At 38.3% G+C, this 10,990-nt stretch overlaps 1 protein-coding gene across 1 annotated transcript; it reads right to left on the reverse strand.

Annotated features, from left to right (window-relative positions):
• Positions 1–245: 245 nt before the first annotated feature.
• On the reverse strand, positions 246–10,990 carry ATP6V1E1 (ATPase H+ transporting V1 subunit E1). Its single transcript, XM_026717061.2, has 9 exons — positions 10,789–10,990; positions 6,513–6,578; positions 5,818–5,927; positions 4,809–4,875; positions 3,453–3,542; positions 2,941–3,009; positions 1,947–2,041; positions 1,346–1,433; positions 246–868 (listed from the first exon to the last, which is right to left on the reverse strand). Exons 1-9 carry the CDS (start codon positions 10,819–10,821, stop codon positions 806–808), a joined length of 681 nt encoding a protein of 226 aa, XP_026572846.1. The 5' UTR covers positions 10,822–10,990; the 3' UTR covers positions 246–805.

Below are 10,990 nucleotides of genomic sequence, written 5' to 3' on the forward strand. Positions count from 1 at the left end.
GTTGGTAAAATATGGTTATTCTTTAAATTTCCAGAAAGCATCTAATTAATCACCATTTATATTTTTCCTAATGTTAATGTGAAGTTTTTGACTCTACGAGGAACTAACACCTTATCAGGTTCCCCAAATCTCTTCCCATATCTAACAAACTACAGCTGTCATGCGTTCGTTTTCATATCTTTAATTGAATTGTGGATGTAACCTTCTGCCATCTGCTATAACAAGGGAAAAAATCAAACACACGATTGCATGCTTTTCATTTTAATAAATTTCAGCACAATGAGAGTGTGTATACATATATATATATATATATATATAGTTTCAATCACATATACAGAACAAAATTCTGGGACTAAAACCAAGTTAACATGACTTGCTTTTTTCCCAGCCTGGGAAGCACCAGAATGGGGAAGTTGTGGAGTTTGCAGTCATCGGCACATGAAATGTAAGCTTTGGAAAGGAACAGAGAAGCAGGACGGTGGTGGTATGCTTTGAGGGAAAGAACAATACTGGAGAATGACAACAGAACTCCAAATTATTTCTCTCATTGGTCTGGATCAAAGAGTGCAAATGCCTTCATTTTTGAATGCTGTGCCACTACTCTTTCGAAAAAGTTCTTCCTGCCTTTCTCTCAGATTAAGCACAGCAAGTATGCAAAAGTTAATAATTTAACTGGAAAACATTCAGATAACACAATAGAGCATGTAGTACACTTTAGGGGAAGGGACACTGTTTTATTGGAAATGCTCCAGCATTTCCCCTCAGCACATGGGCGGAAGAGAATTCCACCAGTATTCCAGGGATTTTAGTCCATGAACTTCCTGTTACTGTTGGCACCAAAAAGTGCTGTCCGGATCTCTGGCATCATCTGTTGAGGGAGCAAAAAAGGAAGATTCTGAATATTCCATTGATGGTCCAGCAAATTCCTAGAACATGCTTAACAGTCATTCAGTCAAAAGTATGCTAAAAGGCAAATACCTTCTAAAAAGATGGCAATAAGATTTTCTACTCCTAAATACTGAAGAATGCTTATGGTAGAAACCATAGCCGAGCCTCACATCTCAGTCTTTCCAGAAATTGGGCAAGGATCTTGGGCAAAGAGCTTACATAAGAGAAAAGGTTGAAATCCAAGACTGAGGAGGGTGTCTAAGTAGCCCCCAGACAGCTTTTCTTGGTGCCAGGGCTGTTGTTTGATGGTAGTAGTGGACTTGTAGACCCCCCCAGCACCCAAGTTGCCATGATGTCCCATAGCAAAACCATGGCTGACCCAAGAATTGAATGAGCAATTGCACGCAGTTAAATGGAAAACATTTAATTCATACAAGAGAAAAAATTCTAGGCTTACCTGCTGAGCAATGAGATCCAGACGACTTTCCAGCGTATTAGATACCTTAATTTTACTGTCACTGTTATAAATTTCAACACCTCCAGCTCTAGAAGAGAAAAATACATACTAATGAACATGCTGGCACTTGAAATCACTCCCACTATTCTTTGTCATTCAATGATGGTTAGAAGTCTGATGACTTCTAGAGGGAGGGGGGAGGGGGACAGAAAGGAGGAAGACAATTTATGAAGCTCCCCATCTCACAGTAGTGAATCTGGAGATACACAGAGAATCAAAACCAAAATGAAAGGGAAACGATACATAAATAAGACCACTAATCCAAAACAGGGTCTAAATATCACTGTTTCAATTTATAAAGATCAGAACAGACAAATCTACCTACAGGGTTGGTTTAACCTACTGACCTAAACGAAAGACCATGGCCACTGGGTCTGCCCAATATGTGCTATCAAGTACAGCACAGTGCAAATTCCCACTAAACTACATTTCATATGAGAAAATCCCAAGTTCATTTACCTTATGCAAACCCTATTTAAAACAAATCACTCTATTAAACAGTTCCAGCAAGTTATTTTTCCTAGCTGTGTTTCTTTCTTACATGTCTTCTGGAAGAAAATTGTCCTGATCAATTTGAACATCAACTTCTTTTTTGGTGGCAGTTTTATACACTGGAACACTCTTCTGGACTGCATTCTGAAACAGGATTCACACATATATACAAGAAATTATTTGATTCTATTCCAGTTCCTAAAAAGTGTACAATTTAATTTATCTAAAGCTATACTACTGTCAATTCAACACATACCCACATGCTCCCAGCTCCAACAGTTAGAAACTGCTAACTTTATTGATGTCTCTTGGTATGGAAGTTTCAAAGTTTGATAGCAACTATTCACTGATTTCTCAAAATGTTTGGGATATAAGAATAATAGATACTTGTAGGTCAGCAAAAGAACATCTACTCTGCATCATTCCTTGCAGGCCTAGAATCACTTGTCAATATTTCCAATAAAACAACATAGGCATAATGATGAAGGAATATTTTTGAATGCCGTTGCCAGGGAGAGACAAAACTGATCTAACAGAGTAAGGTTATCTAATTTAGTTTTTCATACATGCTGTTCGCATTGCAGATAAAACACATAGATTGTTGATGATGAAGTCCCAAGGGGAGCTAGATGTAGCACACACTACATCTACAGAGACAAAACCGGAATTGTGTACTTATTGGTGTGTTTTCATTTAGCAGGATAAGCAGCAATTGGAGGATGGATTCAATACAATATAAAGTGAGAGCAAACCCCATTCCTTACTACCACTGATGATGTTATCTAGTTGGATAATGAAACATCTGCAAGAAAATAATCAAGCTCAGTGAGCACCAAGGACTTCACGTGGGAACAATACAATCTGTGTTGCTACTTTGATCAAGCCCTGGGCATCAACACAGGACTATCACCATTCAAATCTTTTAACAAAATTAGAAACAATAGGATGTGGGATTCTTTGGCTTTTGCAATATAGTTATAAGGGTTTTTTTTTGTCAAATGCTATTTCATTTCCATTTTGTCTAATATACATAAAATCTTTACCTTTACTAAGGGAAGATCCTGTTTCCTGCAACGGATAGTCATTCTAGGCTCAAGTAATTGATACAATCCCTTTGTAAAAGAGAACAGAATTTATGTCTTAATTGGAAAGCTCACCGTAGCTTCAAGTATAAACACAGTAAGGTGTCCAACGAATTTTAGCTTAACATTTTACAAATACAAACTATTAATACTGTAGTAAAGGCAGATATAACTAAGATCCAGTTAGAGAACTCCACAGAAACAGTTTAAGTTTCATCTAGTAATATTGGTATATGAGCCATGGTGGCACAGTAGTTAGAATGCAGGCTACTTCTGCTGACTGCAGTTTGGCAGTTCAAGTCTCACCGGCTCATGATTGACTCAGCCTTCCATCCTTCCCAGGTGGGTAAAATGAGGACCCAGATTGTTGGGGGCAATATGCTGACTCTGAAAACCGCTTAAGAGAGGGCTGTAAAGCACTGTGAAGTGGTATATAAGTCTAAGTACTATTGCTATGTCTAGGATCTCATTACCTGTAGTACTAAGCCTTCCAGCAGGGTTTGGTACCTGCCTGTATCCTTCACTACTTTAGCCAGTCTCTGCTTGGCTTCGCTCAGCAAGTCCTATATTATGCGGAGAAAAAAAATCAAATGAGAAAAATCTTATTCTCCTCCAGCCTTAAGTGAAAAATTTCATTGCAACTGATACTTATGAATGCAACATCTTTTAGGGACCATGATACCAATAGAACTGAGGATGGAAGAAGCATGAACCTCATCACCATAGGTCAACTGTCACTTACTCACATGGCCATATAGTTTTACAACCAGTGAGCTTTACAACCAGTCGTGGCATTCTCTGGTCACATGACTATGATTCTCTGTGGTATAGTCCTTACCTAATGACCACAGATGGGACTACCAGAATTGCTGTTGCTAAGCAGTGTGGTCACATAATGTTTTGCCTAATAATTGCTTCACTGAGCAACAGCAATTCTGTTTGCAATTAGGATTATTTAAGTGAGGACTATTTGTATATTTGTGATGTCTCTTGAATTGTACTGTACTTTATCCAGTAGGTTGACTTTACTTATCCTTTATGCCTCTATTTCACAGACAAAATTCAATGGATGCCGTGATTTCAATGCCAGATGTTGTGTTTTTGCATAAAGCTACTTAGTGGTTTGTAATGCAAGGTTAGGGTTATCTTAAAAAGTGAAAGCCTAAATACTACTTACATCAATGGCTTGTGACTATTACTATGTGACTATGCCTCTAGTAGAGCATAATTTGGGATTATTTTGTGGTCTTAACCTTTTTCCTTCAATTTACACATCTTAATATGTTCCCATACAATTAATTGGGTTGCACTCAAGAGTGCAGGTATTACAATTACAATGCTATGTCTTCACTTGAGTGACTAGAGGCATTAAGCAATATTTTCTATAGACAAAGAATTGTTTTGAGGGTAAAGCAATCAGGCATATAAAGTCCTAACCTGAAGTAGTATAATTTAAGTAACAAGCACATAACCTCAGTAAGAACTAGAACATACCCTGTACAAAGAGTATCTGAGTTAATATTCCCAAGTCTTAATTTTCCCTTTGTGCAACATCTAATACTTATTCAATGGAAACATTCATCACTATCTGGCTAATATTAGGCTGAAAAAGACACTCCATTAACTAGTGCCCTCCTTCAACAAAGGAAAACAATGATGCAGAGATAATTTAAGTAGTGTATATTTCTGGCACATCTGCCCTCCACAATAATATGTATATTACAAATACTTTCTTGAAAGATATATTAGAACAAAGAAAGGTAAACACTGCAGTGTATTTTCAGGCAAACAATTAAAAAAAATTCTTATAAAGAGACGGACAAACTTACTGCAATCAGATCATCTCTTGCTTTGAGAACCTTCAGTCTTGCCTGATTCATCAGGTTGGACATCTGACTGTAAGGCAGATGGAAAAAATGAAAGGAGGACTCAGAGAGTGAAGCAGCAGACACTATGCATTCTCACAAGCACATGCCAGACTAACTCCCAAAATGTTCAAGCAGTAAAGCCTGTGTTTAACAGGCCTCTTGCGAGTACTGTACGGCAGGGGTATCAAACTCAAGGCCCGCGGACTGAATCCAGCCCACAGGATGCTTTAATCTGGCCTGTGGGGACCGGCCTGCAGGACATCTGGCAGCCAAAACCATTTTGGCCAGCAAAGTTGCTGCAGGAGGCTATCCAAGCTGAAAACAGGTTGCAGGGGGACAAATTGCTGCAGGAGGTGTGAATCTCATTTCCACCCTCTGACCTGCAGACTGCTACAGTGCTGATCTGGCCCTCGAAGAAATCCAGTTTGACACCCCTGCTATATAGTGACCAGAAGTAGCCTTTCTTAAACCTTGCTGCCAGGCCTCCTTCTTTATTCTATTTTAAAAAACTCCCAATTCCCACTCAATCCTCCAAATGATCGTTCTATATTCTGGTTTAATCAAAAGTGGGTACTGCTGATGAAGAAACATTGCAAACCTAAATTGTACCCTGAAATATCACTGAAAAAAAAATCTCATATCTTTTTACTGTGGGAAAGACTTCGGTCTGTAACCTATCAACTTCAGCCATAAAGTGTAAACAACAATATTCTGTTTATAAAAGTGCTATCCAAATAGTCTCTTGAAAGCATTTACCTCAGTTATTTTCTACATCATTGGCTACATAGTCATCAATTTTTTAAAAAATGTCTTAAGCAAAAGGAAAAAAAATCCTATAAACCAGTAAACATTGGAAAGTGGCAGCAATAAACAAATCTTTGCATGCTTTTCACATGAGTTTAAACTCATGGCTAGTTCTTTTATTTTTTTCCCCAGTCTAAAATCAGCTTTGACATCTTCCATTACATACATTTTCTTTTGTTGTTCTATTTGTTTTTCTTTCTTTTCATAGTACTCCATGATCTTCAACCTTTGTGTCTGAACAAGCCGACCTTTCTCAATGTTGAATTCTTCTTCAGCCTACAAGGAAGCAGACCGGTTCAAGAAAACCTCACACATTTAGTCATATGAAGAATCTAAAGTATTGACTAGAATTCTGAAAGACGGGAATAGTAATTAATATTAACAATATACAGTGTGCTAGCAATTAAAATCAGTTCCAACAAACTAAACCCCAGTAGGAATAATTTTACAATAGTCATATATCCTAAGATAGATCTAGAAGTCCATATCAGAAAGTTTGTTTAGCTAATATGAACTAACATATTTTAATGTTTTTAAAAAATGCTGGCTTCAAATTGTTACAATTAGTAGTACAGAACAAGTTCTGTCTTCCAAAAAGATAAAGTAATTTAATTGCAATTTCATGCATATGAGATTGATCTGTGTGTAATACATAGGACAGAACAGAATGGCAGTTTTTAAAACAAATATCCTTCACTTATTCTGAATTACAATATAATTACTTTAGGTACATATTAGCTAAATAAAATGAAAAAAAAATCACAACTTGGCAGGGCACAATTGAATTTTAGGTATTTGAAAAAACCACACTGGCCCTCTGGGATTTTATACACAGGAAACATTGAAATGCTTTTCATTTACCTTAGCATCTATTTCTTCCGCCTTTTCATTGGCTTCCTGCTCAATGAAAGCCATCATGTGTTTAATCTGTAACAAAAATAATATTTTCCATGGAAACTAGCAGATACATTTTGTCGCTAAACATAACAGAATTTCCCAGTATTGTATTTTTTTTTAAATAATAAAACAGAAAAAGACTCTCCAACACCAAATTGTTATTAACTGGATACCTTGTAGTTACAGGTATTTATAGTTCACAGAAGCTTAAGAACTGAAATTGCATTCCAACCATACATTGCTTTACAGTTTTAGAGGTAGGGTTACTATTTCAGATGCAGATAGTAGTTTAATGTTTCATAGGAAAAGAACTGTAATGTAACCTAATGTAATCCTGTAATGTAACCTTTCAACTTAACAGATGCATCAGTTTCCGGAGATGAGAAATCCTTAAGTAGGAAATACTTGCGGCAGTTACCAGCCTGCTTCGACTTGCCAGCAACAGGGCCCTAAGACAGGGGTCTTCAAACTTGACAGCTTTAAGACTTGTGGACTTCAACTCCCAGAATTCCTCCTCCAGTCATGTTAGCTGAGGAATTCTGGGAGTTGAAGTCCACAAGTCTTAAAGCTGCCAAGTTTGAAGACCCTTGCCCTAAGATGAATGCTACTCACAATTAAAGAGAGCCAGTTTAGTCTAGTGGTCTTGTGGTTAAGGTATCAGGCTGGAAAGCAGGAGACCATGCGTTCAAGTCAGAGGTGGTATTTAACAGGTTCTGACCAGTTCTGGAGAACCGGTAGCGGAAATTTTGAGTAGTTCGGAAAACCGGAAAATACCACCCCTGACTGGAGATTTTACAGTCTCCTCCCCCTGCCACGCCCACCAAGCCACGCCCACAGAACCAGTAGTAAAAAAACTTGAATCCCACCACTGGTTCAAGTCCCATCTTAACCATGAAAGCCAGCTGGTGACCTTGGGCCAGTCATTCTCTCAGCCCAACTCACCTCACAGGAAGGTTGTTGTGGGGACAATAGAAAGAGGAAGTTGTGTTGGATATGTTTGCTGCCTTGAGTTCCTTGTAAAAATAATTAAGCCGGGAAACAAACAAAAATTACATACTGTGGCCTGCTGCACAATCCTACATGGCATTTACTAAACTGTAAATGTACAGCCACATAAAGATGGTGTGGTTTGAAACATCATAAGCAAGCATGTATGTTTTTGGAACAGAAAATATCTACTCCGTTATATTACAAGCAAATAATGATTACACTGCCTAATCAGGTATACTTAAATTCCCATTGATTTCAGTGCCAAGTTGGTATCCCTGTCTGGATGGTTTGTGGGTCACATGAGTACAAAATATTTCCATGTGTCACATTTTGCTTTCAAAGGACTAAATTTGATGGATAAATAGCCTGATGTGTTTAAAACCTTCCATGTGCAGGTTAAGAAAGCTCTCAGTGAGAGTAAAGAGACATCATCAAAAACTCTAAGGAAGAAGACATTCATGTAAACCTAGTATGGCCAGTTCATGGGCTGCAAGGGAACATTGCTTTACCAGTATCATCTGGCTCACTGCAACATTCAGTGAAATATTCCAACTCAAACCCAGCTCAGACTGGGTTTACTCTAAAGGGCATTATTTACAGTCAACAAGATAAGCTTTAAAGGACAATCAAATCACACATACAGTATTGTATCATGTAAAATTCCACCACATTGCAGGGAAGTTACAATTTTAAGGAATAGTCTGCCACTATGAATTTAGAAGTGATATTCTTGCAGATGTCCTCAACATTCTTTATTAAGCAAAAGCCATTATTTTTTCAGCATGTTTTAATAATTGGCAATTATCTTATGGCCTGAATTTTCAAGTTTATTCACACGAAGGGACAATTGCACCTAAAGACATATATGTTAAAACAATATTTTCCTTCTCATAATGCCCTCTTTTTTGCTGTGTTTTATATGCCATGAAGTGACACGTATGCTGTTACAGTATTTAATTTTTAACCAATATGTGCATTAGTAATGTTCAATACTGCTATAAAACAATGCTTTAGTGGGACCCATTAAAACACAATGCCAGAATTTCACAAGATTGTTCTTCCCTCAAATGTTCAGTGGAGGCAGAACTTCCTGTTTTTTTCATGAATGTGAACATTAATCATTAGCTTTTTCAGTTCTTCCTTTCCATATGAGGATCCTTCATTGCTCTCCTGCAGTTTAGATCTCTCCTGGTAAATTGTTAGGACAATTTATTCCAGTCATCTCTAGTTTTATGTATTAATCAAACATTCTATACAGAAGTAATATAAAATACCCTCTATATAAAGTCACTGTTATTAAAACATCTTACAGCCGAGCATCAAACCCAAATATAACATTACAGGAATATTTATCAAATTTCTATACCACCCATCATACTTGCATGCTTCTGGGTAGTTTACAAAAGTGACGATGAAACTTCTTAATCTCAAGAATGCGTTATTAATGGTCCAAAATTGCCCCAAAAGCCATGCTGATGAAGTGGAAGTGTCTATCATCTTTATGTATAAACAACTGTACTGGTTGCCAGTTGCTTTCTAAGCCCAGTTCAAGGTGTCCATTTGGGTGTACAAAACATCGCAAAGGTTAGGTCCAAATTACCAGCAAGATCAACTAACCCTGTACAGTTTTCCCTGTGCTATCAAGAAAACATATCTTTTGCAGATTCCACAACCAACATGTCTAATACCAATTTTCATTTGTTTTCCTAATGGAGGTTCTTTATTGTGAAACAAATTGCTACTGGAATTCAAGTGAGTCCCTTCCAATTAAAGTATAATCCCTACCAGAAGCAATCTTTACCTTATCTATTTCTTGTATCTTTCAAGATTTATATATAATCTAAGCCATTCTGGAATATCTCTATTTCCATTTCTCCTTATCTCAAAATGTCATTAACCTTGAATAAGATGTTCACAGCACATATTGACAATTCTGAATATAACACCAGATTTTTTTTTAAAGTAATCAGGATTGAATTCAAGTAGTTGTTGACATTCTATCTATTCTCCCAGCCTTACCCAAAAGACATTCTTGGGACGTCTTCTAAAACAATCCTTCACTCTTCAAGGACATAAATTCAAGGTCAGATATTGGAAAGTACCCATTAGCATCAAACTTCTATACTCACAATCAAGACGATAAAATGCAGTCACTTTCCATGTGTGTCAAAAACTTACCAAAATTAACAAGGTTATTTGAAGGAAACTAGAGAAGCCATTGCTCAACTATATGAATTTTCAGAATTAACCAGCATGATGTTGTACGACAGGCACAGAACAGTCTAGTGTTGCACTATTTTCTTCTCAATCTATTCTCATCAACAGATACTAGTTTCAAGAAGAGTATAAATTTTGTGACAATGCAGTAAAAAACAATTTTACTTAAGGAGTCCCATAACATTAAAAAAAACTCTCAATTTTGTGCACATTTGGGAATAAACTCTTAAATCACTTCTGAATCACAAGCTTTACTGCTGTGCAAATATAACCAAAATTACACGACACATATATTGAAGTAACCATTATACCTTTTATTCAGAAGCCAATCCCAGTGGATGAAACCCAAAAGAGACTTAGAACTACTTTGCTCATTTCCAAATGGAATAAAATACAATATTTCTTGTCCTTTTGCAGAATTTGCAACGGAAAGTCCCAAAACATGTTTTTCAAAAAGCAACTGGACTTTCTGGGCTTTTTTCTTTGAAAACATTTCACTTCTCATCCAAGAAGCTCCTTGGTTCTGAATGAATGGTGGGGAAATAGATGGATTTATATTCCTTGCAGTCAGTCCTCTCTGGTCGTTATCACTCTGAAGGTCGGTCCTTCTCTTTCAAGGCAAAACCAAGAAGGTCCGGTTGCCTTTTGAAAAGCACCTTTGGGACAACCAGAACCTGGGTGACTGAGAATCTCCGCAGACATTTGCAACGGAAGATTTCTCTTTCTCTCCTCAAATCACAGACGGATCTGGATACAGCCAGGCTCCCAAACGATGCCCCTTCCCGGCGGGGATCCCTGTGCAGTAGCAACTGCGCTTGGCTAACGGGCACCCTCCGCTGACTCTCCGCTCCTCCTTGCCTGCCATCCAAGCTGGAGCAGCTCTCCAGCGTCCCGTCAGCCGAGCCCAACCGGCTCGAAGCGGGGCGCCTGACTTAAGAAGCCCATTCACCGGTTACGACCACCGCCCGCGGCTGCGGTGCTAAAGAACCGCAGGAGAAGAAAAGTCTCCTCCCGGGACCCAACCCCGCCGTACCTGCTTCTGAACATCGGCATCGCTCAGCGCCATGTTGAACGCGGGTTAGAGAAGCGAAGGCTCGGGGGGACAAAAGGAGAAGCGTCCGCTCGAACTGGCACTCCCGCAGGCTGAAGGGATTGAAGGGCCCCAATCAGATCCGGTTTAGGTCACTCTCAGGAGATGCTGCCGCTGCTGCGGCTGCGGCTGCTGACATTTACGT

Source organism: Pseudonaja textilis, chromosome 5 (genome assembly GCF_049901715.1).
Source record: "Pseudonaja textilis isolate UNSWEBS1 chromosome 5, rPseTex1.2, whole genome shotgun sequence".
NCBI lineage: Eukaryota > Metazoa > Chordata > Lepidosauria > Squamata > Elapidae > Pseudonaja > Pseudonaja textilis.

Coding starts and splice junctions, on each gene's coding strand:
- ATP6V1E1 (XM_026717061.2), bottom strand. CDS start 10,821: ATGGCGCTGAGCGATGCCGATGTTCAGAAGCAG. Junction 3,543..4,808: donor CAAGAGATGATCTGATTGCA/GTAAGTTTGTCC, acceptor CGCATAATATAG/GACTTGCTGAGCGAAGCCAA. Junction 3,010..3,452: donor TGGAAGGCTTAGTACTACAG/GTAATGAGATCC, acceptor TCTTTTACAAAG/GGATTGTATCAATTACTTGA.